Source organism: Glycine soja, chromosome 17, assembly GCF_004193775.1.
Source record: "Glycine soja cultivar W05 chromosome 17, ASM419377v2, whole genome shotgun sequence".
Lineage (NCBI taxonomy): Eukaryota > Viridiplantae > Streptophyta > Magnoliopsida > Fabales > Fabaceae > Glycine > Glycine soja.
The window spans coordinates 12,213,189-12,240,067 of record NC_041018.1 but is presented as its reverse complement, the minus strand read 5'-3'; the positions used below and the strand labels follow the sequence as shown (position 1 = coordinate 12,240,067).

General features: G+C 39.1%; 1 protein-coding gene across 2 annotated transcripts in view; it reads left to right on the top strand.

Annotated features, from left to right (window-relative positions):
* The first annotated feature begins 317 nt into the window (after positions 1-317).
* LOC114393343 overlaps positions 318-26,879 on the top strand; it is a 46,009-nt gene continuing 19,447 nt past the window's right edge. The window contains exons 1-12 of one of the 2 annotated variants that reach the window (XM_028354643.1): positions 318-1,164; positions 1,268-1,364; positions 1,572-1,666; positions 1,788-2,305; positions 2,397-2,613; positions 2,702-3,013; positions 3,879-4,026; positions 4,207-4,344; positions 4,572-4,653; positions 6,229-6,503; positions 6,802-6,915; positions 21,458-21,720. In XM_028354643.1, coding sequence (XP_028210444.1) covers positions 985-1,164; positions 1,268-1,364; positions 1,572-1,666; positions 1,788-2,305; positions 2,397-2,613; positions 2,702-3,013; positions 3,879-4,026; positions 4,207-4,344; positions 4,572-4,653; positions 6,229-6,503; positions 6,802-6,915; positions 21,458-21,720 — 2,439 coding nt within the window. In that variant the 5' untranslated portion in view covers positions 318-984. Of the gene's footprint in view, positions 1,165-1,267; positions 1,365-1,571; positions 1,667-1,787; positions 2,306-2,396; positions 2,614-2,701; positions 3,014-3,878; positions 4,027-4,206; positions 4,345-4,571; positions 4,654-6,228; positions 6,504-6,801; positions 6,916-21,457; positions 21,721-26,879 lie in introns of those variants that run through there. The other variant, XM_028354644.1, reaches the window with a different exon arrangement.

Here is a 26,879-nt window from a genome sequence, read left to right as displayed (position 1 = left end):
TAAACAAAAGTTAATTAACTCTTAAAAGTTTGATCGGATCTTTGATAAAAAGATATCATACCAATACTATGTTTTATAAAAATACCTACTTTGGTAATAAAAAAATTAAAAGTGAACCAAAATGATCGATCATCGTAATAAAGGAGATGAGTAGCGTCGTAGGAGTTGTTACCTTTAGTAATAAAAAATGACCCATCTACGGTGGACCAAGTTATTAAGTGATTTTCGGTGGACTACTTTTATCTGTCATTGGATTAATCTGGTCTCATGATCATAACATACATCCTCTCACACAGGATTACAACATCAAATCATTCCCTCTGTCATCTACACCTTCGTCTCCGACAAACCCCACCATCCTCCTCAACATCACCATTTCACCAATAATCTCCAACCGCCACCTTCAGCCGCCGCCGCCGCAAACCAACGAGGCTGTCTGGCATCATGAGATGGAGGAGGGAGGGGATGTCGGAGAAAAAGAAACTGGAGAATATACCACTTCTCCGTCCATAACATTCACTTCGCAAATCAAAGCAAAATTAATCAACAAATTTCAATTCACGCACACGATGACGATGTGGAGAAAGCTAATGTCCTTCTCGAATCTCCTCGTCGTCGACACCGAGAAAGCAACGTAGTCGATTAGCCTCATTGGCGGTGACAAAGAAGGGGTTGCCAGAGGTATTGGCAGTGAGCTTCGTCGGAGAAGGTGCGCGGTGCTGTGGAGGATGTTGTAATCCTGTGCGAGAGGATGTATGTTATGATCGTGAGATCAGATTAATCCAATGACGGTAAAAGTGGTCCACCAAAAATCACTTAATAATAAAATTGATCCGACGTCGTCTCGAAAAATATGTGTTGTTACCGAAGATTGACAGATGGACGTTACGTTGGCGAACCATGACACGTGGCTGAGGGTTTAGGGTTTAGCAGCCGATAACTAGGGTTTTACTACTGCGAATTCCATTCGAGAAGAGTGTTACAATGTCCGAAGCAGAAGCAGGTTCCATGGCTTCCGTGGTTGCTTCGCTATCAGCAAGCTTCTATCAAGTGCCTCCGTCTGCGGTTCCTGCAATGCTGGATTGCATTCTGGTCTCCACCGGTTTGTCTCCGCCCTCGCTCTTCGCTTCACTCCTCCACGATTTCCCTCGAATTCTTCTCAAGGTACCCCTAATTCTTCTTCTGCCCTTGTCTTTGTTCCTCTCTCTTGTCTTTCTCTCTCTCTCTTTGGTGTTTACCTTTTGTTTTCTTTGATGAATGTAAATAGGATATTACCAATGAAGGTGATGATGATTTGGATGCTGATAAACGCCTCCACCTTGTGTCAATGGTGGGCGCGTTTTGTCACCTCCTGAAGAAAATGGGTGAGTTATTCTCTTTACTGCGTTTTTTTTACCTTGAACATTCATTCATTTTTTTTTTAAGTTGTGTATGGCTTTTGCTCTGTTTTTCATCTGGAAGTGGATTTTAAGTAGAAACTAGGATGCAACGCTGAAATGGAGCATTTGCAGCTCTTACATTACCCCTCATATTCTTCTAGGAGTTCTTCTGTCTAATTTATTTCTTTACAGGGGCTGATTGTGACGCTGTAAGGTCGTTTGTGTGGAGGTGTTTTCTTCCTTTAGTTAAGGTGCTACAGCCATTGCAGCATGACTTGCTTAATCAGGTATTAGTACAGAAGTAGCCAAGCTATTGTGTTTTATTGGTATTTATTGGAGAGCTTTTAACTAATTTTTTTTCTCTATTTTGTCTCTGTTGTCGTTGGATGTGCATAATTTTGATGATAGATCACAGAATTGTTCATGGGTGTAGTGATTGAAACTTGCGCCTGGGAAGTTCTTGAAGCAACTTCGGTGCCAATTTTCTTAAGATCAGTTGGTCTTTCCATGGGTATGCTTCATAACGATGATTTGGATTTTTATGAATGGAGTAGTAATTCATCTCACCAAGACTCGTATGACGTCATGATTGATCCACTAATGGACAAGGAGCTATTGCTGTCTCTGTCAAATAGTTTCAAATTGCTAACTTCATGTAATCTTCTGTCTGTAATTCTGGAAGCTGCCCTTCAGTATATGCAAACAGATACACTACCTAAATCAGCAGAAAGAAAAGGGTGCATTGTGGATAAATTTGTTAACATTTTGATTTGGGAATTAAGTAATATGATTGAGCGGATGCTTTTACATAGTCCAGAGCACAGGTCTTGCGCAGTTGGCCTTCTTCTTCCTATCATTCTCAAAGCATTACCTGCCAATGGCTCATTCGAAATCTCAATTCGTGGGCAGAAACATGGGTTTTCTCGGTAGATTCAGATGCATTGATTGATGTTTATCTCATTTATATGCATTCTATCAACTGTTTATGAATGTATCTTGTATATTATTGGTTTTCAGGGAGTATTTCTTTATCAAACTCTGGAACTGCTGCAGAACACTGTTTTCAATTGGACCTTTAGAGAGAAGGGCAGCATATACTATACTATCTCTGTATTTCGCCTTTTCCTGGTCCTCAGAAGAATGTGAAGATGCTGATATTGATACAATCATTAAAACTGAAGAATTTGACATAAGAGCAGAAAAAGAGTTCTGGGATGAAATAAAGATAGCGCTGGTACTCAAGCTCTGTTTAGTGATTGTCTGTCAGTTTATTTAATTTGTTATTGCTTTGCTTACTTAAGAACCAAACTGAATCTGGTCAGGTTGACAAGGAGAGTTTGGTGAGGAAGCAGAGTTTACATATATTGAAGATGGTTCTAAATATACAAGGAGGCACCAATTCCATCTCTAGCATTTCAAAAGGGAATACGAATGAAAAGTGTTCAGTACCTCATGGCGTGACAAAGAGGGAAAAATGGGCTTACAAGGAAGCCAAATCACTTGGTGTTGGGAACCTTCCGATGATAGATGAACTGGTTATTAACAGCCAGCAGTATTGGGGTGCGTTTGTGCTTTTATATGAGATGCTTGAAGAATATGGTACCCATTTAGTTGAAGCAGCCTGGAATCATCAGGTGTATAATCACGTGTTCACATTTTTTTTCTTATTCTTTGTTGAAATTATAGAGATTAAGGGTAGATGAGGGAGAACTGAGAGAACAAACTCCACATTATAGAATATAATATTGATATCTGGTGGGTAATGATGTGTTACAGCTTACAAAATGCAATTCACTAACTTCTGTTTATACGAACACATAACTTCTAATCCTAATTAAATATTGAAATGAATCATAAAGTATGGTCAAATATGGAAACCAATCCTAAGATATCACCCAACAAGATAGTAGAAGATATTTTAAGATTCAATTGTAATGATATTTGGAAATAATTTGGACAGTAGGAAATGAGTTATAAGAATGAAGAGGTAGGAAGTTGTGATAAATCCGTCCTAGATATGTTGTCTGCTATTTTTGTGTCATACTTTGAAAGAAAATTTCTTTTAATTTACTAAAAAATGAGGTGATAATGCAAAGGCCAGGTTTCTTTTTTTGATGTGGATATACCATATACAAGCTATTTGTTTGTCTGTACATTAATTTTTTAACAGTTCCTTTTCATATGGTTGTTGAGGTCCAGAAACCCTTGTAAGAGTTGCAAAGATCTTAATATATTTTGGAATATGAAGCTGTGAGGACATTATTTTTTAAATTCTCTGGATCAAATAATCCTAGTGCATATATATGTATATATATATATTTGGTTTGCTTTTAAATGTATACTTTCTTGCACATAGTTTTGACCCCCTGTCAGATTCTCTTAATGTCTATATATTTCACTGTTATAAGTTATTTCTCTAGGACTTGGTATTTTGGTTTCTGACTTTTGTGCTGCTCGCAATCAATGGATTTGACGTGCTAAATTAATTGTTTCATACAGGTCTCTTTGTTGCTTCAGTTCTCAGGGTCATATCTCAATGTTGGAAGCAGTATCAGTAAAGTTCAAAATCAATTTGAAATGTATGGTGAGACTTTTGACTGGTTATCTATTTTATGGGAACGGGGCCTTCATCATGACAATCCTCAGGGTTAGTGTGTTCACCATTATGTACTAGTGTTGAATCATCTTATATTTTTGTTAGTAAAACTTTAAAGTCAGGATACAAATACTTTTAGTTTGCTAAATTCTATAGTTTTTCCTGTATTAAATTAGTCCTCCATCCTTGCTTACCATTTTTTCTTTTATGTGGTTTATCTATTAAATGCAGTGAGGTGCCTGATCATGCAGTCTTTTCTTGACATCAATTGGGAGAATTATGGGAACTACATAAAATCAGTGCCTGAAACTTTTGTTCTTGGTCCATTTATGCAAGGGCTAAATGACCCAATACACCACAAAGAGTTTGGTTGGTGCTTCACTCCTTTGGGCCCTTTTCAAATGGTTTCTTTTTATCCATATTTGAATCTACGTTAATTTTCTTTTTGAGCTACTTATGCAATGATTTAATGCTGCTTAAATTATTACTTTCTTCAAATCAGATGTTCCATTTGTTGCATGATAAAGTGAGTCTCCATCATCTTATCCAAATATTATATTCTACTTAGTACTGCCCTGATTGACCTTACATTTCAGGTGTAAAAGGAGTTTATATGTCAAGGGTGATTGAAGGTGCAGCCCAGTTTCTACATTATTATGTTAGTTTTATAGCTCCAAGGTATGCTTAGAAATTGTGCAAGTAGAGACTGGTTTGTGTGTCTATGTCTAAAAGAATTCATAGGAAAGAATTGTTTTAAAAAATAGGAGGATTTGGCTGTATTTCTTTTAATCTAGGTCTATATTTGTCTATGCAATTTTTTTAACTGGATTTTAGATTTCCAAAGTCTTGCACAAATTCAAAATAAGCTGTACCCTATGCTTTTGCAATCTTATTGACATAATCTCTATGATATTATGATAAACAGCATACTTCTTGCCAAACATAGTGGATTAATCTTTCTATTTCAAGGTTTTATGAGTGAAAATGCTGCTGAATTCTGGCGAATTTGGCTTGAGTGTAAAGTAATAGTTTTTGGTCAGAGCTCCTTACATTACATAATACATGCACAGTTCATGGGTATTTTAGGGGGTTGCTTCATCATACTTGCAAAGAGACTGGATAGAGTGTATTAAGCTGATAATATATATATATATATATATATATATATATATATTTTTTTTTTTTTTTTTTTTTTTTTTTTTTTCTAAATAAAATATGAAAACATTATTAGGGTTTTATAACTTTTGTTTGGATGAAGGAATCAAAATTATGATTTTAAATGTTTATTTCAATTATACTTTTTTAGAATTGGAATTAGCTTAGCATTACAAATTCTAGGTTTGTGTTGTGCAAAGATTTTGAAAGTATAATTTACTTCCAATTGTCTTAAAAGGAATATTTATCCGATAGAATGGGACTTGTTATGAGATAAGAACAAATAGGAACTATTCAAATTGAACAATATGGAACAAAAGAATGGATAGGAAAAAATAATTATCAAACAATATGATTAATGGTAGGAAAAATTAGAATATTATGAATGTTGAAATTTTAATTATAATAATAATAATTTAACAAATAGTAACAAATACAGATAATTCAGCGCTCATTTTATGTATTTAAACAAGTAGGAATGTAATTATAATAATTATAGAAAAAAATGGAACAATTAAAACTAAAGAAAAATCAAACGTATACTTTTTTTTTTATCAACATAGAGATGGAGGAGTCGTGATTCTAATAATTCTCAAAAGCCTTTCCAAATATAAAAATTAGAAGTAATAGGTCCAGTGCAGATTCCAAGCTCCAATCCCATGCTTGTTCTAGACGCAAAGTAGACACTTAAGAGATTTTATTTTTGGGTATGAATGAGAGATTAGGCTTCTTTGGAAGAATTAACAAGTAGCCTCATTCAGAGATAGTGTATGTCTGCAAAATCCCTAATCTAGAAGTTAGAGATTTTAAACCAAGGTTTTTACTCTCTGCTCTGTCCTTGTTTTTTGACTAGTTTTTACATTATTTATGCTTTAGGGGGACCTTAATTCTCTTTTTCTTTCTTTTCTCCTTATCTTCTCAAATTCTTCTTTTATAGAAAAATGATGATATGCATGCATGGTTGCTTGTCTGTCTATAGTTTAGTGGTAATGCTATTCTTAATGCCTTTTATGCTTGTCCTTATCACTTTGTTAATGTAAATACGTGATGCAATATTTTTTGGCTTTACTTTTCTTATTGTCTAAAAGTTAATTACAGGAAATGCATTGCATTTTTGTACAATTTAGCATCTACTGCTAAACATCAATCTTTTGGACGAGCTGGACTTATGGGCCTTGCTGAATGCATTGCTTCAGCTGCTTCTGGCATTGGAATACTTAATCGTGTCAGGACAGAATCATTTAATGGAACTTTTCCTGTGGAATTTGTTTCTGAAATGGAAAATCAAACTGATAAAAAGGAATTACTGGATATCTTTAGATATGTTGTTGAGAGCAGCAAACAACATTTCAATCCCAGTTACCGTCTTCAAGGTTTCTAATTTACTCTGCTTGAATTATGTCATTTATAATATGAGAAAAAGGGGTATAAACTGGCAGTGTAAAAAGTTTTACACAGTCATCCAATCACAACTCACCATGTATGGTAAGTTTGTTGACTTTTAAAATAATTATCTTAAAGTAATTGAAACAGTGATTTGTGATTTGATGACAGCGTAAAACTGTTTTACGCTGTCAGTGCGTAAGCATTAATCTCTTATGATATTCATTTGATATTCATAAATTTAGAATGCATAGTATAAGTCAACTTATGTGATGATGATGTTTACAGTTTGTGGCAAAATTCTGGAGGCTGCTGTTTATGTGGTGTGCCCATTTGATATTCCGCTTGAAATTCTTTTGCTTTTCATTTCCGCATTGCCAAAGGAATTTACGGATTATGGTGGTAAGTGAAATATATAATGTCCATTGCTTTCTACTCTTTATAGTCAGGAACATGTGTGTCTACACTATTTTAAAAGCAGAAAAGAAATGCCAAACACTCCAAATCCCTTTAGTTGTTTGCTAGCTGACAAATTCATCACATTCTTCTGATCTACTGATCCGAAGAAGCTGGATGAGACATATCAAATACTATCCATCACGGTTATCAAATTGAGATTTGAATCATGAATAAGAAGACCTATTTTCTTGAAGCACGAACTGAGTTTTTATCACAAATTGTAAGCTACATGATCAATAATTAAAAATATAAAATTTGTTTTCATGTAAAGAAACATTTAAAACATATAGATTTTAGGATTTTCAAGTCAAATGACTCATTGTATAACAAACAAACTGAATATAAACATACCCAACAATCTGCTCAGCTCTTTGGGAGGAGACACAAAGCACCGTGAGCAACATATGGATATGAGGGGAAGACATACAAACGTGAAGAGGCTTTGTTCTTTAATATTCTGGCTTTGAATCATTGGAGGGGAAGAGTAGAATTCTCTTACACAATGGTGAGAGAGATGGAGAGAGAGAGAGAGAGTAGAGAGAGAAACAGTGGGTGGGAGAGAGTTAGGACTAGGAAAGAGAGGAGAGCTAGAGTCAGATTCCGAGAGTCAGAGGGTTCCCATCTGACCATTGAAGGGTTAGCCACAGGACAGCATCAATCCTACACGCGAGCGAACTGGAGAGACCATAAGGACGTTATATCTTTTTACTTTACGAGGTTCCCGGAAGACGCAACAGCAAAGGATTTGTGGTTCCACTTTAAACAGCAAGGAGACGTGAGAGAGGTTTTCATACCCAGGAAAAGAAACAACCAAGGAAGGAGATATGGTTTTGTGAGGTATAAGGGGGTGAGAGATGTGCATCAACTTCAGCAGCATTTGGACAATAGGTTCTTCGGAGGAATGAAGATGAATGTTAACATCCCTAAATATGGGAGACCAAAGAAGGGAGAACCACAAACAGTCGAGAGGGGGACAGCAGAGACAGGACAAACACAAAAGGGAAGAACAGAAGTGTACCTGAGCAGGTTACCAGAAGCGAATATGGGAATCCAAGGACGGTCGTTTGCGGAGGTGGTCAACACGAATATCCCGAAACCAGCACAGAGGAGAACAACAGCCAAACTCCAATACATAAGTTCCAATGCCACATCGGAAGTGAACCTGGACATTCCGATGACGGGTAAACAATGGCTCAAGGAGGCCTGGGTGGGTAGACTGAAAAACTTGGCTAGCTTTGATAGCATAGAAGAAGCCATATGGTGGGATAGCGGACAAAACATATCACCAAAGTACATCGGTGATGACATGGTTTTGCTACTGGGGCTCACAGAAGAGAACGCAGAGAAAATGATGAATGAAGAAGATGAAGGATGGGGAGACCTGTTCTACTCCATAGAGAAGTGGAATCCAAGTCTACGCCCTGGTTTTAGACTAACTTGGATCCAATGTTGGGGAATACCTTTGGTTGCATGGGACATGAACTGTATCAAGCAGATAGTCGCGGGAATAGGTGAGATGGTGGAGGCTGAGGAGAGCTTAGAAGATCAAAGGAGGTACGACGTCGCGAGGATACTGGTCAAGACGCCATGGAAACCGCTGATTCAGCACACGGTAAATATTCATATACAGGGGGAGATTTTTCCGGTGCACATAGCGGAGGAGATTGGGTTGTTTGGAGCTAGGTGGCAGCCAAGAAGGGAACGTGATTTCAGCTCATCAGAGGAAATCCTTTCTGACGATTGTAACGATGACGCGTGGTCTGGTAGTGAGCTGCAGGGGTGGCGGTACAAAGCGCGAACAGAGAGCGTGGCGGAGGAAATACGAACAGTAGCGAAGGGAGGGACCATGGAGGCAGAAGCCATGGAGGATATGGCGACGGAGGGAGTGGTGGGGGGCGAGGAAGATAACCGCAGAGGGATAAGTGAAATCGTGCCATGGAAAACCCAAAGGGGAGCTTCAGCCCAGTCGGAGACGGTGGATGACACAGAGGATAGGGGTGGTGATGAGGAGAGGTCGCCGCGTGGTGTGGAAGAAGGGCGACTCAGGCAGGTCTCTCGGTCAGAAGGACCGGCGACAGTCGCGGCCGGTGCGGACCAAAACGGAAACGCGATCGGGACGAAGAGCGGACATGACCCAAAGGACAAAGCTATTGTCCGATGGGTCGTGAAGCAAGCGGATAAAGCACTGACAGGTGATAAATGCGTGCAGACCAGGGACCGTGAGCTACCAGTGTCGCAGGAAGAAGGGAAGACCGATTTAGGTAAAGAAGATAACCTCGGGGGGGATGTCGGCTCTGACGGTTTGGGCAATTTGTATGAAAATAGTATGAGGAGGCAGACAAGATACGTTGGAGGCATGGTGTACGAGGAAGACAAACATAATTTTGAATCCCCCTCACCCAAGTCACGTGACAAGGAGATGATGGGGCTGCTGGATTTGGGCCAAGCTATTAACACCCCCCCTAAATTATGTCCTTCTCCCAAAAATGGCCCAGTTTTAAAAACAACACCTCTCCCAACCCCTTTGTTAACGTACTCCCGTAAAGGGAAAATGAAGAGAGTTAAAGCCCAAATAGGTGAGGTTGTTTCGAACCAGGTGCTTTCAAGCCCAGAGCATGTTCAAAATGGACCATTCCAGCGAGACAACGAGGGACGTGGATCAGCCAACCCCCAAATACAAACAGAAACATCATCAACTCACAATAGGCAGGAAAATCAGCTTCAGGAGGAAACTTTTGACTCGCACGAAGAAAGTCTATGGACAATGATCAAGGAGTTGGGACTGACAACAGGAAAAACTCAAAGAGATTATGTTCAACAGTTGACAGAAATGGAAGATAGAGATGGAAAAGAGGCAGATAGCTTGGGAGGAAGGGGAAGGGACTCATGAATATCATCTCTTATAATGTAAGGGGGTTGGGGAGGGGGGTTAAATGGCCAGCAATTAGACGCATGGTCAAAGAGTATCATATTGACCTGTTATGCTTACAAGAAACAAAGAAGGAATCGGTCAATAAGAGTATGTGCAGGGCTCTATGGGGGAATTCTGATTTCTGCTGGGAGGAGGTTCCAGCCGTAAATACAGCTGGTGGTATTCTCTGTATTTGGAATCAAAAGTCTCTGAAGGTAGAGAGCAAATCAGCTGGATCGGGCTTCATACTACTGTCAGGAAAGTGGGGTCAAGAATCCATAGCAGTGCATGTTGTAAATATATACTCTCCATGTAACCTGCAGGACAAAAGGGTGTTATGGGATAAAGTCACTCAGCTGAAAATCCAGAATCCAAATGGTTATTGGTGTATTATAGGGGATTTTAACAACATTAGGAGAAGTGGAGAAAGAGTGGGGTCTTCGCAGAGGGGGATGGTGGATGGAAGCATACGGGATTTTAATAGCTGGATTGAGGAGTTGGAATTAGAAGAAGCGCCTTGGGTGGGAAAGAGATTTACATGGTTTAGACCGAACGGTACAGCTAAAAGCAAGTTGGATAGAGCCTTCGTTTCCTCAGAGTGGCTTTCCAAATGGCCCGGATCGGTCCAAACACCGCTAGCCAGGAATTTTTCGGACCATTGTCCCATATTGCTTAGATCTAAAACCATTGATTGGGGCCCAAAACCTTTCAGATTATTGGATTGTTGATTATCTGATGTATCTTTTAAGAAGCTGGTGTCCGAAACCTGGTCATCCAATACTCAGAGTGGATGGGGGGTTCATGTTTTAAAAAACAAAATCAAGGCCCTCAAACAGAAGATAAAGGTGTGGAATAAAGATCACTTTGGAGACACTTTAAGCCGTTTCAAGAGGATAGAGGAAGAGTTGAACAAACTAGAAGAGGAATCAACAGACAGACCACTGGATGATAATGAGAGGATACTCAAAAAGAAGTTGCAGCAGAAGGTTTGGGAGGCAGCCCAAACTCATGAGTCGCTGTTACGTCAGAAGGCAAGATCCAGGTGGATTAAGGAGGGTGATTGTAATTCGAGGTATTTTCATTTGCTGATAAATTCCAGGAGGCGATCCAATAGCCTAAATGGACTCATGGTTGATGGGCTGTGGAAGGAGGAGCCGGCTGAAGTCAAAGAGGAAGTTAGGAGATTTTTTTCACAGAGGTTCCATGAAACAGATTTTGATAGGCCAACTCTGAATGGGATCAGCTTCAATACCATTGATTCCCATCAGAATGCCATGTTAGTCGAGCACTTTCAGGAAGAGGAGATAAGGAGGGCTGTTTGGAGTTGTGGAAGTGATAAAAGTCCGGGCCCAGACGGGTTCAATTTCAAATTCATCAAGCAATTTTGGGAGGTCATCAAACCAGATTTTCTTAGATTCTTTGACGAGTTCTATGTCAACGGAGTCTTCCCGAGGGGCTTGAACGCATCATTCATAGCTTTAATCCCGAAGGTGGCGGACCCTCAAGGGTTGAATGAATACAGACCTATTTCACTCATTGGATGTACTTATAAAATCCTCGCTAAAGTGTTGGCTAATAGACTGAAGAGAGTTATGCCCCTCATAATTAGTGATCGTCAGTCAGCATTTATACAAGGTAGGCACATGCTTCATAGTGTGGTGATTGCAAATGAGGTAGTTGAAGAGGCCAAAAGATGTCAAAAACCATGCATGGTTTTCAAGGTGGACTATGAGAAGGCGTATGACTCAGTGTCTTGGGATTTTTTGATATACATGATGAGGAGATTGGGTTTTGGACCGAAGTGGATCCAGTGGATACAGGGATGTTTAAAATCAGCTTCCATCTCAGTCTTGGTAAATGGAAGCCCTACGAAGGAGTTCTATCCACAGAAAGGTCTTAGACAGGGGGATCCATTATCACCCCTTTTGTTTAATATTGTGGCAGAAGGTTTGAGCGGTCTAATGACCAAAGCAATTGAGGGAGGATTCTATAAGGGATTTTTAGTGGGCTTAAAGAAGGTGGAGATTAGCCTGCTTCAGTATGCAGATGACACTATATTTTTGGGAGAGGCAACATTAGCGAACGTAAGAACAATCAAAGCAATACTTCGTGCTTTTGAGATGTCATCGGGGTTAAAGATAAATTTCGCCAAGAGTAGTTGTGGGGCCTTTGGGGTGCCTGAGCAGTGGACTTATGGTGCATCCAGTTATCTCAACTGTGGATTGATGTCTTTTCCTTTCACATATCTTGGCATACCTATTGGTGCTAATCCTAGAAGATGTCAGATGTGGGAACCTTTAATCAATAAGTGTGAGAGAAAACTGGCAGGATGGAAACAGAGACACTTGTCTTTTGGGGGGAGAGTGATTCTCATAAATTCAGTGCTAACATCTATTCCAATTTATTTTCTATCTTTTTTCAGGGTCCCTAGGCAGGTGATTAGCAAGATAACCAGATTACAAAGGAACTTCTTATGGGGTGGTGCAGCTGATCAAAATAAGATCCCTTGGATCAAGTGGGAAAAGGTGTGTTTGCCAAAGGAACAAGGTGGGTTGGGAGTCAAGGATATCATCTCGTTCAACACATCATTATTAGGAAAATGGAAATGGGAGATGTTTCAGAATCAGGAGGAGACTTGGGCTAGAGTCCTTGAATCGAAGTATGGAGGATGGAGGAGTCTTGACGGAGCTTCGAGGGCTAGTACTGAATCATCATGGTGGAGGGATCTAAAGATAGTAAATCAAAGCATGAATCAAGGTCAACAGCTGAATAGGTTGATATTGTGGAGGGTCGGATGTGGGGACAAGTTTAAGTTTTGGGAGGATAGGTGGATAGGCGGAGACAACTGCTTGGCTGATAAATATCCTAGATTGTATACCATATCAGCTCAAAAACATCATTTCATCCATCAAATAGGTGCTGCGAAAGGTGGGTGGGAATGGAGTCTTAAGTGGAGGAGACATTTGTTTGATAGCGAGATAGATATGGCGGTAGCTTTTCTCCAACAGCTGGAAGGGTTCACAATCAGGCCGGAATTAAGTGACCAATGGAAATGGGCAGCAGAGCCTAGTGGCTGGTATTCGACTAAGAGTGCATATAAGGCATTACATCATGTCACAGCGGGAGAAGAGCAGGATGGAAAGTTCAAGGAATTATGGAAGCTTAGGGTCCCATTGAAAGTGGCTATCTTCGCGTGGAGGTTGATTCAAGACAAACTGCCAACTAAAGCCAATTTGAGAAAGAAGCGGGTTGAGTTACAAGAGTACTTGTGCCCCTTATGCAGATCTGTGGAAGAGACTGCAAGTCACTTATTTTTTCACTGCAGTAAAGTTAGTCCTCTATGGTGGGAATCACAGTCTTGGGTAAATATGATGGGTGTTTTCCCTTATCAGCCGGACCAGCATTTTAGTCAGCATATCTTAGGAGCTTCCGTAGGGTTGCAGGGAAAAAGATGGCAGTGGTGGTGGTTCGCTCTCACTTACTCGATTTGGAAGCATAGGAACAGCATCATTTTCTCCAATGCTAATTTTGACGCTCATAAATTAATGGATGATGCAGTGTTTATTTTATGGACATGGCTCAGATGTTTTGAAAAAGATTTCTCTCTACATTTCAATCAATGGTCTTCAAGTCTCAAAGATGCTTTTCTTAGGACAGCATCATAGGTTTAGAGTATAGCTCCAAGTCTTATTTGAGTAGTTTTTGGGATATTTCAGCTACTGTATCATTGTATGTCCAAAACTACTTGTAATATGGCTCTAAATCTGTATATTTTAGTACCTCTGGTACTCATCTATAATATATTTAATTTTGCTGAGCAAAAAAAAAAAAAAAAAAAAATTGGAGGGGAAGAGTTCTTCACTTCTGCTCCAATCTTATAAAAGAATTGAAAAGAACCCTAAAAAGATGTTTACTAGATAACTAGAACGAGGTTGCATGTGTTGTGAACCATTGCTGCTCGTGATCTGAAATGAAAGTCTACAATCACATGATTCAGCACAGAATCATGATTCACATAATTCTGATGCCATTAAAGTGCAATTTGTGACTGATTTCAGTTCACCTTGTCGTCTGTATTGATTGCCAAAGGAACCATATTGAAACACGATAGAGAGAAATGAGTAGAGAGAGAAACACTGGGTGGGTGAGAGTTAGGCGTAGAGGTGAGAAAGTTGAGAGAAACAGGGCAGGCTTCGAAAAGGAATCCCGATGGGATCATGCCGAGAACAAAGGAAGAGTCCAGCATTATGCTGCTGCAACAAATTGGAGGGATCACAAAGACATCTCATCATTCTACTTTACAAGGTTCGTGGACGACATCACGGAGAGGGAGCTATGGCAGCATTTCAAAAGATGGGTTGATGTAAGAGAAATCTTCATACCCAGTCGAAGAAATTACAATGGAAGGAGGTATGGCTTTGTTTGATTTAAAGGGGTACGAGATATCAGGCATTTGGCAAGGCAGTTAGACAGGATTGTCATCGGTGGAATGAAGCTATATGTGACCATTCCTAAGTACAAACGAGAGAGACGAACACAGGAAGCTACAGGGAGACAATCACAGAGCAAGGGAGAAGGAATACAGACACGAACTCACCGAGTCACACAAGACCATTAGACAAAATTGCTATCCTATGCGGATGATGTGAGAGGAAAAAACATCACTCAACGACAAAGAAAGGACCAAACTCGACACTTCCATGGGTCTGAAAATCCCACTTCCTCAGTTCACCTGGACATACATGCAGAAGACATCAAATGGCTAGAGGATGCGTGGGTCGAGCGATTGAAGAACCCAGCCATGTTTGACAGGGTGGAGGACGATCTGCAGTGGGAGCTGGGAATGGATATAACCCCTAAATACCTAGGGGATGACCTAGTTCTCTTACATGGATTAAGCGAGATTGGAGCAGAACGAGTTATGAATGGCGGAACATATGGAAATGCATCTCTCTTCTACTCGATGGAGAGATGGAATCCAAGTATACGCACGGGGAATAGGATGATTTGGGTTCAATGCTGGGGTATCCCACTTCAAACTTGGGATAAGAAACATATTAGGTAGATTGTCGCGGTTATGGGAGAAGTGGTGAATGTCAACGACGACGTTGAAATCAAATGAAGGTTGGATAGAGCAAGAGTGCTCATCAAGACCCCATGGACGCCACTGATCAAGCACACCGTTGACATTCATATCATTGGCGAAACCTTCAAGGTGCATGTAGTCGAGGAGTGCGGAGCGGCTTTTTGCGAGAATCACAACAGGGTTGCAGCTACAGAGGCTCGTCGGAGGAGATCGATTCCGACGAAAGCCTCCTTGGTGATTTACCTCCAGCTATGACAAGACTAACGGTTGTTGACCACGATCATAAACACGCCACCGCGACAGACCATCACCCCAAATCACCCCACAAACCTTCTATGCCAACCGCCGGCGATGGAAAATCCTGGTCGATTGGATTACATAGTGGTCGGCGCGGGTACGATTATCCGTGGGATAAGACCAACGACCCTCAGGTATTGACCGGTTGTAAAGGTAAGGCAATGGTAAACTCGAGCTTCGAGGTAAGCGTTGCAAATGACCTTTGTATGGGACGGCGCTTAACCAACCAGGAGCCACAGGATCGTGAGTTTCACGATAATAGTAAGAGAGATAAAGGAGAGTCCAGCGGAGTCCAGAAGGAGCCTTTTCCGCCATCACATGACTTTGCAGGAGATAAAATCCCATCAAGGGCGGTGGACGCTTATCAGGAACATGAAGGTGTTGACGTGGCAATTGAAATAGCGAAAAACAGGGAACAAGAGGCTGATATGGTAATGCAAACTGGGCCTAATTTGGGCCTATCACCTTACTCAAGAAATGACCCCTTATCCAATTTGGGCCTCACTCCACTAAAAAATAATGAAGAGGACAGTAAGTGACAAGTATATTCTCGTGGGAGTTGGTCCCAAAGGAAACAATGTTTGGGTGCAATACAGCCGATTGCTAACCAAGTCCAAGACAGTGAGACACATGCAAATAGCAGAGGCAAGGTCCATACCAGTGAGATAACCGCCAATAGTAATGACATGGATATGGAGTTAAACACAGATATAGCAATTCTCAAGAGGCAGCCAACATGTGGACAATGATCAAACAACTGGGGGTGACATTGGGGAACACAGGAGGGGACCAGCAGAGTAGAGTCATAGCAAGAATCAGGTGTATGGAGGACAGAGACAGAACAGAAGCTGAGAGGTTGGGAGCCATGACAAATAATCCATGAATATAGTTTCATACAATGTCAGAGGGCTAGGGCGTAAAGTGGGCAGTAATTAGGATATTGATTAAGAAGGAGAACGTTGATATGATTTGTATTCAAGAGACTAAGAAAGAAGCCATTGATAAGTCATTGTGTCAGGCACTATGGGGGAATGCTGATGTTACCTGGGAGATGCAACCTGCTAACAACTCAGTAGGAGGCATTCTATGTATGTGGAGTGAAACAGAATTTAGATTACAGAACAAGGTAATCGGTAATGGTTTCATCTTTCTGGAAGGGGAATGGATCAGAGAGGCACAACAAATAAGTATTGTCACCATATATTCACCATGTGACATCCACAACAAGAGAATTCTATGGGATAAAGTGAGGCAGTCGAAAGATTCATCCCAAGGGGGGCTATGGTGTGTTCTAGGTGATTTTAATAGCATCAGGGATCCAACAGAGAGATTTGGAACCTGTGAAAGGATATCAAGGGACAACAACATTAAAGAATTCAATGATTGGATAGATGATTTGGAGGTCTTGGAGATACCTTGTTTGGGCTGACAGTTCACTTGGTTCAAACCAAATGGAGCATCAAGAAGTAGATTGGACAGGTTCTTAGTATCTCCTGAGTGGCTGGATAGATGGCCTTGGAAGCTTGCAGCTTACTCTACCAAGGAATTTTTCAGATCATTGTCCTATTCTGCTTAGAGCTAAGACTGTAGACTGGGGTCCTAAACCTTTTTGGATCCTAAATTGTTAATAGACAAATCATTCAAGGCAACTGTTCTTTAGTGTTGGAATTCTTTTTAGCAATCAGGGTAGGGAGCATATGTACTAAAAGAAAAAATTAAGAGGTTAACGCAAAGGCTAAAGATATGGAATCAGGAACAGTTTGGAGACATCCTCAAAAAGGTCAAAAACCTAGAAGCTGAATTAAATAAACTGGAGGAAGACACAACACGAAGACAGCTAACTGATCAAGAAATGATGGAAAGAAAGCAATTATAGGAATCACTATGGGCAGCTGCCCAAGCCCATAAATCCTTGCTAAGACAGAAATCTAGGTCAAGATGGATAAAGGAGGGAGATTGCAATACACGCTATTTTCACCTAATGATGAATGCTAATCGAAATAGAAACTCTATTAAGGGGGTATTCATTGATGGCATATGGACTAATGACCCACATAAGGTGAAGGAAGAAGTTAGATACTTTTTCTCCCAAAGATTTCAAGAACCAGATGATCAGAGACCCGAGATTGATGGTATCAGTTTTAAAACCACCGATCAACATCAGAATAACTTGCTTGTGGCACCTATCCAAGAGGTGGAAGTACATAATGCGGTTTGGGAGTGTGGTAGTGACAAACGCCCGGGTCCTGATGGCATGAACTTTAAGTTCATTAAGCAGTTTTGGAATACACTAAAGCCTGATATCCTTCGATTCATACATGAATTTCATGTTAATGGTGACTTCCCTTGAGGGTGCAATGCTTCCTTTATATCATTAATCCCTAAGGTATCTGAACCACAACATCTAAATGAGTGTAGACCCATTTCATTAATAGGGTGCATGTATAAGATAGTGGCGAAACTGCTTGTCAAAAGAATGAAGATGGTCATGCCAACTATCATAGATGAAACACAATTTGCTTTCATTGAAGGTAGACACTTATTGCTAAGTGCACTTATTACCAATGAGGTAATTGAAGAAGCCAGAAGAAGCCACAAACCATGCCTTATATTCAAAGTAGATTATGAGAAGGCATACGATTCGGTATCATGGGAATTCTTGTTGCACATGTTGAGAAGGATGGGATTTAGCCCCTAGTGGGTTAATTGGATTGAGGGATGCATTAAATCTGCCTCAATTTCAGTTTTGGTGAATGGGAATCCTACGGCTGAGTTCCTTCCTCAAAGGGGACTAAGGCAACGGGATCCGCTAACACCTTTCCTATTCAATGTTATAGCGGAAGCTTTAACTGGGTTGATGAGGAGAGCAATGGCAGAAAATTTGTACAAAGGATTCTCAGTGGGGTCCAATAATGTCAGCATCAGCTTATTACAGTATGCGGATGACACTATCTTTTTTGGAGAGGCAAGCATGGATTAGGTTAGAGCTTTAAAGGCTATCCTAAGGGCTTTTAAGCTAGTGTCAGGCCTAAAAATCAATTTTGCAAAGAGTTTTTTTCGGAGCATTTGGGGTATCTGACCAGTGGAAGCAAGAAGCGGCTAAGTACCTGAATTGTAGTTTGTTGACTCTTCCTTTTGTGTATCTTGGCATACCTATAGGGGCCAATCCGAGGCGACGATAGATGTGGGATACCATTATCTACATATGTTAGAGAAAATTGGCAAAGTGGAAACAAAGACACATCATGGGGGGGGGGGGGGGTTCCAAAATCAGTGGTGGACAAGTTACTGAGGTTGTAGCATAGATTCTTATAGGGAGGTGGACCAGACCATAACAAGATTGCCTGGATTAAATGGGAGTCAGTATGCTTATCAAAAGAGAAGGGAGGTTTGGGCATTAAGGATATTGAGACATTTAACCTTGCACTGCTTGGTAAATGGAAGTGGCACCTAATGCAAGAAAAAGGGGAGTTATGGACTAGAGTATTGGAATCCAAATATGATGGATGGAGGAATCTTGATGAACCAGGGAGGGCAGGACACCAATCTGTATGGTGGAGGGATCTAAAACAAGCTTTTAATCACTCACACCAAGGAGTGATCATTCAAAATAACATGAGATGGAAGGTTGGAGGTGGGGATAAGATCAAGTTTTGGGAAGACAAGTGGTTTCACCAAGAGGACACACTAGCAGAAAGATATCCTAGACTGTATCTGATATCATCACAACAGAATCACACTATCAGACAGATGGGATCTCACAAGGATATGGGGTGGGAGTGGAATTTCTTATGAAGAAGACTGTTGTTCGATAATGAAATTGATTCAACTGTCAATTTCCTAAGGGAGGTAGGAGGGAAGGGTATACAGCAACATGGAACTGATGTTTGGGAGTGGTCAGGTGATCCGTCAGGCAATTACTCTACACGCAGTGCTTATAATCTGATATATGAGGACATTGCAGGAGGCCAGCAGGAGGAATGGTGTGAGGAATTATGGAAGACAAAGATCCCTAGCAAAATTGCGGTATTTGCATGGAGACTATTTAGGGACAAATTGCTGACAAAGAAGAATCTTCACAGGAGACAAATGCAGATCCAGGATATGTTATGTCCTTTTTGTAGAAGTGTTGAGGAGAATGCATCTCACTTATTTATCCATTGCATCAAAATCCAACCAATCTGGTGGGAATTGATGTCATGGATGAATATTAAAGGTGTCTTCCCATTCAGCCCTAAACAGCATTTTCTCCAGCGTATTTCTATCCAGATTGAAGGAATAAGGGCCAAGAGGTGGAGGTACTGGTGGCTGGCGGTAACATGGTCTATTTGGAAGCTCCGAAACAGAATTTTGTTTTCAAATGCAGAATTTGATGCTAACCGACTGTTCGAAGATGCTATTTTCTTAATTTGGACTTGACTTAGACATTTCGAGAAGGATTTCACAACCCATTTTAATCAGAGGTCAAGCAATATCAGACAGGGTTTTTTGTTTTTGTAGAGGGTAGTACAAATAGAACAACAATCGATGTACACCACATAAGTAGCTCTTCATTGACTACTTGTGGAATTGTAAATTAGTAACTCTGGTACTCTATTTCATTTATAATACAATTAATTTTGCTGATAAAAAAAATGATTTGTGCATTTTTTTAATTCTATGCTATCATGTTTCTATCCTAATAAGGTATTGGACCATCTATAGATTGCAACCTATGAAGTGCCGACACCGTACACGAATAATTCTAAAATATAGAACACCGGGACACCACATATATGTGTGTGTGTGTACTCATTGAGAATTAAATTAAGAATTATATATTCACCTTCTGAAAGTAAAGTTGTTAAGCTTTACAATTTTCATATGGCAATAACCTTCACAAAAAGAATACTAAGAGGGAACGAGGGATCATTTCATAATGAATCTTCACAAAAAAATCCCAAGAAAAGAAGATCAAACATAACTCGTAAAACAGCTGGTTAAGTCCTATAATAATGAGCCTTACAGAAAAATGCTATGAGGCATCATTTTGCTAATTGTTTCAAAAAGTAAAAGATCTAATCTAGAGTTGGTGACCTCCTTGATCATCATTGAAAAACATAGCCTCTCAGCTTGAGCCAAAAGTTTGAGGCCTGGGTTTAAGACTGGTTCTTGTGACAGAGCCACAGTAGGATCATCAAGAAACTCTAACACCATGTTTGAAATGAAGGCAGAGAGAGAAAGCACGCAGAATCTGAGATGATTTCATTATTGAAGAAGAGATAGTGTGGGGTTTATATATAACTGACTACTAGCTCAGCAGTTAATTCTAGATCCATTTTTGTTTGTTACAGCTGTCATAATCAAAGTCTAACCGAATAATACTCTAAGTCTATCACCTATATCAGAATAGAGTTTTGTATAGCATGACTAATACTCTAATAAGCTCTAAGTCTAAGTCTAATTAGATACCTTATTTTGTAGCCATACTATGGTTCCTTTTCAAACTTCATTAGTTTTATTTTGGAACCATGAGTATGGACCTAACTTTCTGTACTTAGTACCTCTGGTACTTCTATCAATATATTATTATTTTTGCTGATAAAAAAAAAACATGGGAGAAGCTGAGGAGGGAAAGGGTGAAAATCATTTCCACTGGCTGAATTGAAAATTGCAACAACATGGTTCTGTGGAGTAATTTATAGAAACATTTAAGTCTCTCTCTAATCACAAGTTTAGCTTTTTGTACAGAAGTTGTTGAATACATGCACCATTACAACACTGAACCAAACAACCACATATGACCCATGTTCTTTTTCTTTGGTCTGACTAAATGAATATTTTCATGATTCAGCCAGCTGTCTATCATTCATACTGATGAGTTCAGATATATCAGGTTTGGCTGTTTCATATTCTAATGCCAAAATTAGTCAGGGTTAAAAGGATGTGGATCTGGAATGCGGAGTATTTTTCTGACCACAATTGTACTTAGGAGCATTACTTGTTACAGTATTGTTGGGTGGGATTGGAATATGAGGATATCTACTAAAAATACGTCTGTAGATTAATTTTCATCACATTTAACTGCTCTCAAACAAGAATTTTTCATGCTTGTGTATGTAAACCATATTTTTGTCAATGAATTAGACAAAAAATCTGAAGTAGGATTTTCAGTTAGTAAATTTTGACTACTCTCTTCCTCTTACCCCCAGGCCAGTTAAGGATGACTGTGCAAAGATGGCTTTCAGGTTGTGGTTACAAGGATAGGTGTGCCAATTGCTGTAATAATGAGATAAAGTGGTGGAAGAGTCTTTATGACTTCCCACAGAACTTTGTCAGCAATAATCTTTCAATTGATGTTTCTCTTACTTATGATGATGAAGACTTGAGTGCATGGGAGTCTGAAGCAAATAGATGGGCAAAAATGCTTTTCCTTGCTATCAAGAAGGATCATCCTCTGGAACTTATTTTTGTGGTTTGCTTTTGCCTTTGTCCTATGGAATTTTTATAAATATTTATTAACTCTGTCTGTATAGTGAAAATTAAGTAGTTCTAGGAAAAAGACAATCATCATTAGTGTCTAAGGTTATATATTTGTTTTGCTATAAGAGAGTAATAAGATTATTTTATGGCTTGCAATTGATACTTCTGATGGTAGGGTGTAAAACATGATAAAACTTAAGGATATTTGTGTGAAAACCGTGTGTTAGAGTACACAACGGATGCTCCTTTATATGGATTAGTTACAATTAATATTGTTAATTATAGGAGATATTGTTCCTATAATTCTGATATGATAATAAAAGACAAAATATGAAATTGATCCTATTTTGATTCTCAACACTCCCCCCCTCAAGTTGAAGCTTACTAAGTTTTAGCTTTTTACAAGAAAATTTATTCCCAACAGAAACATAAAACTTGAGCTCTACTAAAAAAAGACAATAATTTGAATGCCAACGTAGTGATGTTCGTGAAGTTAGAGAATATTGCTAGAAAGAGAGAGTGGGAATATCTATCAGCCTAGGAACAACAATTTCTGACTTTCTTAAAACCATCATTTGGAAGCTTCAAACCAATATTTTGAAGACAACTTGGGGATCCTGGTGAAATCAGGGAATATTGCTAGAAAGAGAGCTGAAATACTATCAACCTAAGAAAATTCAAAGCAAGTTTCAGTCTTCTTAAAACCAAGATTTGGAAGCTTCAAACGAGCAGTGGAGACACAAACTTATTCAAACTTGAAAAAGAGGAATTAGTGGCAGAAACACACAGCCAATGAAGCACAAAAGTCACTGATAAACACACTGGAAAAGTACAGCGATAGAGAGGCAACCAAAAAGTTTTTTGTTTTTGCCGGAAAATGAGTGGCGAGCTGAAGGCAGTTGCCAGAAAACACACTAAAGAGACAGCAGCAGGATAGGCGACAAAAATTCTTTTCCGGAAAATGAACATCAAGTAGGAGTCAGGGGCAAACATTGGCTAAAATTCTCACAAGAACCCGAAGCAGCCATGAGAGTGCAGGAAAATGACAAACAAACAGTCCTTCAACAAAAGAAAGAAGCTGGAAAAATGAACGGCTTACAAAAGAGAGACCACATCAAACGAGGTCAGAATGGCCCCAAACAGCAGGGGTAGGTGTGCGAGGAAGACACATCGCCGGAGCTGGAAGCACACCGGCAAAGGCATTGTCACGCGTCAGAGAACAATGATGCGTGGGTGCTGTTTGGCTTGTCAAAGAAAGAGCGTGTGGAACGCCGAATGGGAAAGTGGTTTTGGGAACATGTAGATTGGCGATCCAAACTGTAGGGTTGCCGGTAGGAATGGTGGCTGAACGACGGCGGTGGCCGAAAAATGCACCAGAAATGAAGAAAAAATTGCTGGAAAAGATACAGCGAGGATATAAGGTCCACCAAAAGAAATGAGGTGAGCGAAAGGGCTCATTGGGGAGAGTGGGTTGTTTGAAAAGTGATGACGGGTGGAAATGTCATTGGAAAAGGAGAAAGGATTGTCAAAAAATAGGAGTAGGTCGCAAGAATAAGTGTGACGACCAGAGAGGTCCACCGGGGACAATAGGTCTCGCTATCCCCAGTGGGAGACAATTTTCGTTATTCCCTCAACTTGGCTTTGATACCATGTAAAATAGGATAAAATTGAGGAATATTTGTGTGAAAACCATGTGTCAGAGTACACAACGGATGCTCCTTTGGATAGATACTTGAAATGTTTGAGTATGGAAATATGCACACAAAAAGGATCCCAACCTTAGTTTGCTGAGAGATGCACATATATATATATATATATATATATATATATATATATATATATATATATATATATATATATATATATATATATATATATATATATATATATGAGAATTAACAAATGGTACAAAAAATAGTCCATGATGAAGGCTACAGCCTAGCCTATGGTGTCAGATTACTGGATAAGCTTCTACAACAAGCTTGAAATATAAAACATTATCAAACAACAACTTTAACACTCCCCCTCAAGCTGTAGCATATAAATTGTGTGGTTCCAAGCTTGGAACATATAAAGTGGATCCGAGGAACTCTCAAGGACTTGGTCAAGATGTCTATAAGCTGGTTGTTGGAGTTAATAAATTTAGTACTAATTTCTTTGGACTGCAGCTTTTTCCGAACAAAATGACAATCAATCTCTATATGTTTTGTTCTTTTGTGAAATACAGGATTAGAGGTGATGTGAAGAGCTGCCTGATTATCACAATACAACTTTATTTGCTGAACATCACAAAATTTTAATTATTGAAGTTGTTTAATCCACAACAATTCACAAGTAACAAGAGCCATAGCTCTATATTCTGCTTTTGCACTTGATCAAGCAAAAACACTCTGTTTCTTGCTTTTTCAAGAGACAATATTTCCTCCAAAGGATACACCATATCCAGTGGTGGATCGCCTGTCTATGGGATGACTTGCCCAATCGGCATCACAATACCCACAAATTTGGGTATTTCCATTATCCTTATACAATAATCCCTGTCCTGGAGTCTTTTTGATGTATCTAAGAATGTGAATCACAACTTTCTAGTGGTCAATGTGAGGATCTTGCATAAATTGACTGACAACTCCGACTACAAATGATAGATCAGGCCTTGTAATTGTGAGATAAATGAGTTTCCCAACTAGCCTTCTATATCTCTGGATTTGGAAAAAATTCACCTTGATTTGACATTAACTTCTAATTTGGATCCTTAGGACTATTAATAGGCCTAAAATGACTAAATAAGTGTTGCTTCTGTGATACCCTCTACCCTGACATACATATACTTAAGAAAAACATATAAAAATCCAGAATTTAATTAAGTCAATTTTATTCAAATCACTTAAACAAATTCACGTGGGTAAAAGAGTCACATTCACTTCACTGTTATCAAATAAAACTTATTAAAAACATCTTCGGCTCAAAACAAGGTCGCCCAAGACTCCAGAGAATGAACTAAAGACTCAGTATGTGAAACAAAATGATAAAAACTACATCTTCAGAACTTCATGCAATTAATACAGAACCTTATGTCCCAATGTCATATCCTATCATAGTATTGTGTTCCAACGTCCTCTAGTATGAGGTTCTCCATAGTCATCCACCTAATCATCTGCTCCCACGAACACAAAGTTCGAGATCATCACAGGATTCAAACACAAACAGCACACAGAGAGTGAGTTGTCACATTCTCAAAATAATTATAATTCATCGCGTCTCAAAGTGACTAAACTCGTTGAGTTCACACAGTGGATCACATCACAATACTCGTCACCCATAGAGGATTTTACAGTCATGTGATTGTACGGTTCATAGCTCACAACTCAATGCACACAACATCTCAATACACATGATCTCACAATTTAACACATACTCAACTTGTCACTTGCACATATTTTATCACACTTTCATAATCCCAAGACAATACGTTATCACGCCTCATGCATTATATACATGTTGCACAATAATAATATTAATATATTATGTTAATATGATTATATCTCTCAAACAATTTTACATAATCATAGGTAAAAAACATGAAAACACCAAGAACACTCAATTTTATCAACCAATTGACATCAGGGCATCAGTTGGCCCGTCAAACACAACAATGTCGTAATTATAATCATAAAGGAAGAATCACAATACTATAAACATCCCAATTTGATCCTCTAAGGATCCCTATACATGTTTATTCTAATTTCAATTGTGATAAACTTATCCCTTACGTCCAAGCGGACTCACGTGTGTACTTCGTTAGTGATAGCAGCGCCTCTAGCGGTTTTCTAAGATTCTTCAAGTTTTTTCTTTGGTTGTTTTACTAGGATTTTCAAGCATTAAAGAGGAGAAGGGATTGAAGTCTCCATTTCACTGTCTCTGTGCGATATACATTTCTCTCACCGCAGACATTATTTTGCAAATTCCAACGGTGAGGATGTACGAAAATGAGTTCCGAACCTGGTGTTCAAATTTTACAACGATCCAACAGTTAACGAGTCTGGGATTGTAGTTTTACTGAGACAAATTTGTGTATGTGGGAAAAAGAAAGGATTTTGGGAGAGGGGGAAGAAAAACGAATTTGAGAGAAGAAAGAGTGTAGAGACGTATCATAAATGTAAAAGTTGACTTAATATGTTTCTATTTATGGCTAGGATATTCTCAGCTTATTGTTTACTCTATTTTATTATTAAAAATAAATTCTATTTTATTTTCTATCAAATAAATAAATAAAATATATTTTTTATTTTCTAAGAACATATTTATTTTATTTACCTTAAAATCATTATTTTAATTAATATAACTATTTCTCCTTATTTATTTAATTACAAAAATCTCTATTTTCCTAAAATTCTATTTATTTTTAGATAAAATTCTTTTTAATTTATTTTATAAAAAATGAGATGTTACAACTTCACTTTGTTTCATTCCAAAATTTTGAACAATATGACTAAATTTTCCAAACCAAGAACGTGGTGACTGTTTGAGCCCATACAAAGATCAAAGCAATTTATACACCAAACTAGACGCCCCTTGAGCAACAAAACCAAGAAGTTGCTCCATATAGATTTCCTCCTCTAAATCACCATGAAGAAAGACATTTTTTATGTCTAATTGATGAAGAGGCCAATGACGAATACCTGCCATAGCTAGGAAGAGCCGACAATTGTGATCTTGGCCACAGGAGAAAAAGTGTCACAGTAATCAAGGCCATAAATCTAAGTGTAGCCTTTGACAACTAACCGAGCCTTAAGTTGATCAACCTCACCATTAGGCCCGACTTTAACATCATAAATCCATCTACAACCAACTGTCTTCTTCCCAGGGGGAAGAGGAACTAATTCCCATGTGTCACTGTTCTCAAGAGCCTGCATTTCAACAATCATGGCTTGTCGCCAACCAGGATGATCAAGTGCTTCTTCAACATTTTTAGGAATAGTAATAGAAGACAAGAAAGAGACGAAGGAGAAATATGAAGGAGATATGCGATGATAGCTCAAAAATTTGTAAATAAGGTGAGAATTTCAAGTAGGTCGAATACGTTTCCTAATAGCAATGGGCCATCAGAACTTGGTTCACTAGGATGCGATGTGGAGGAAGAATCCGTTGTAT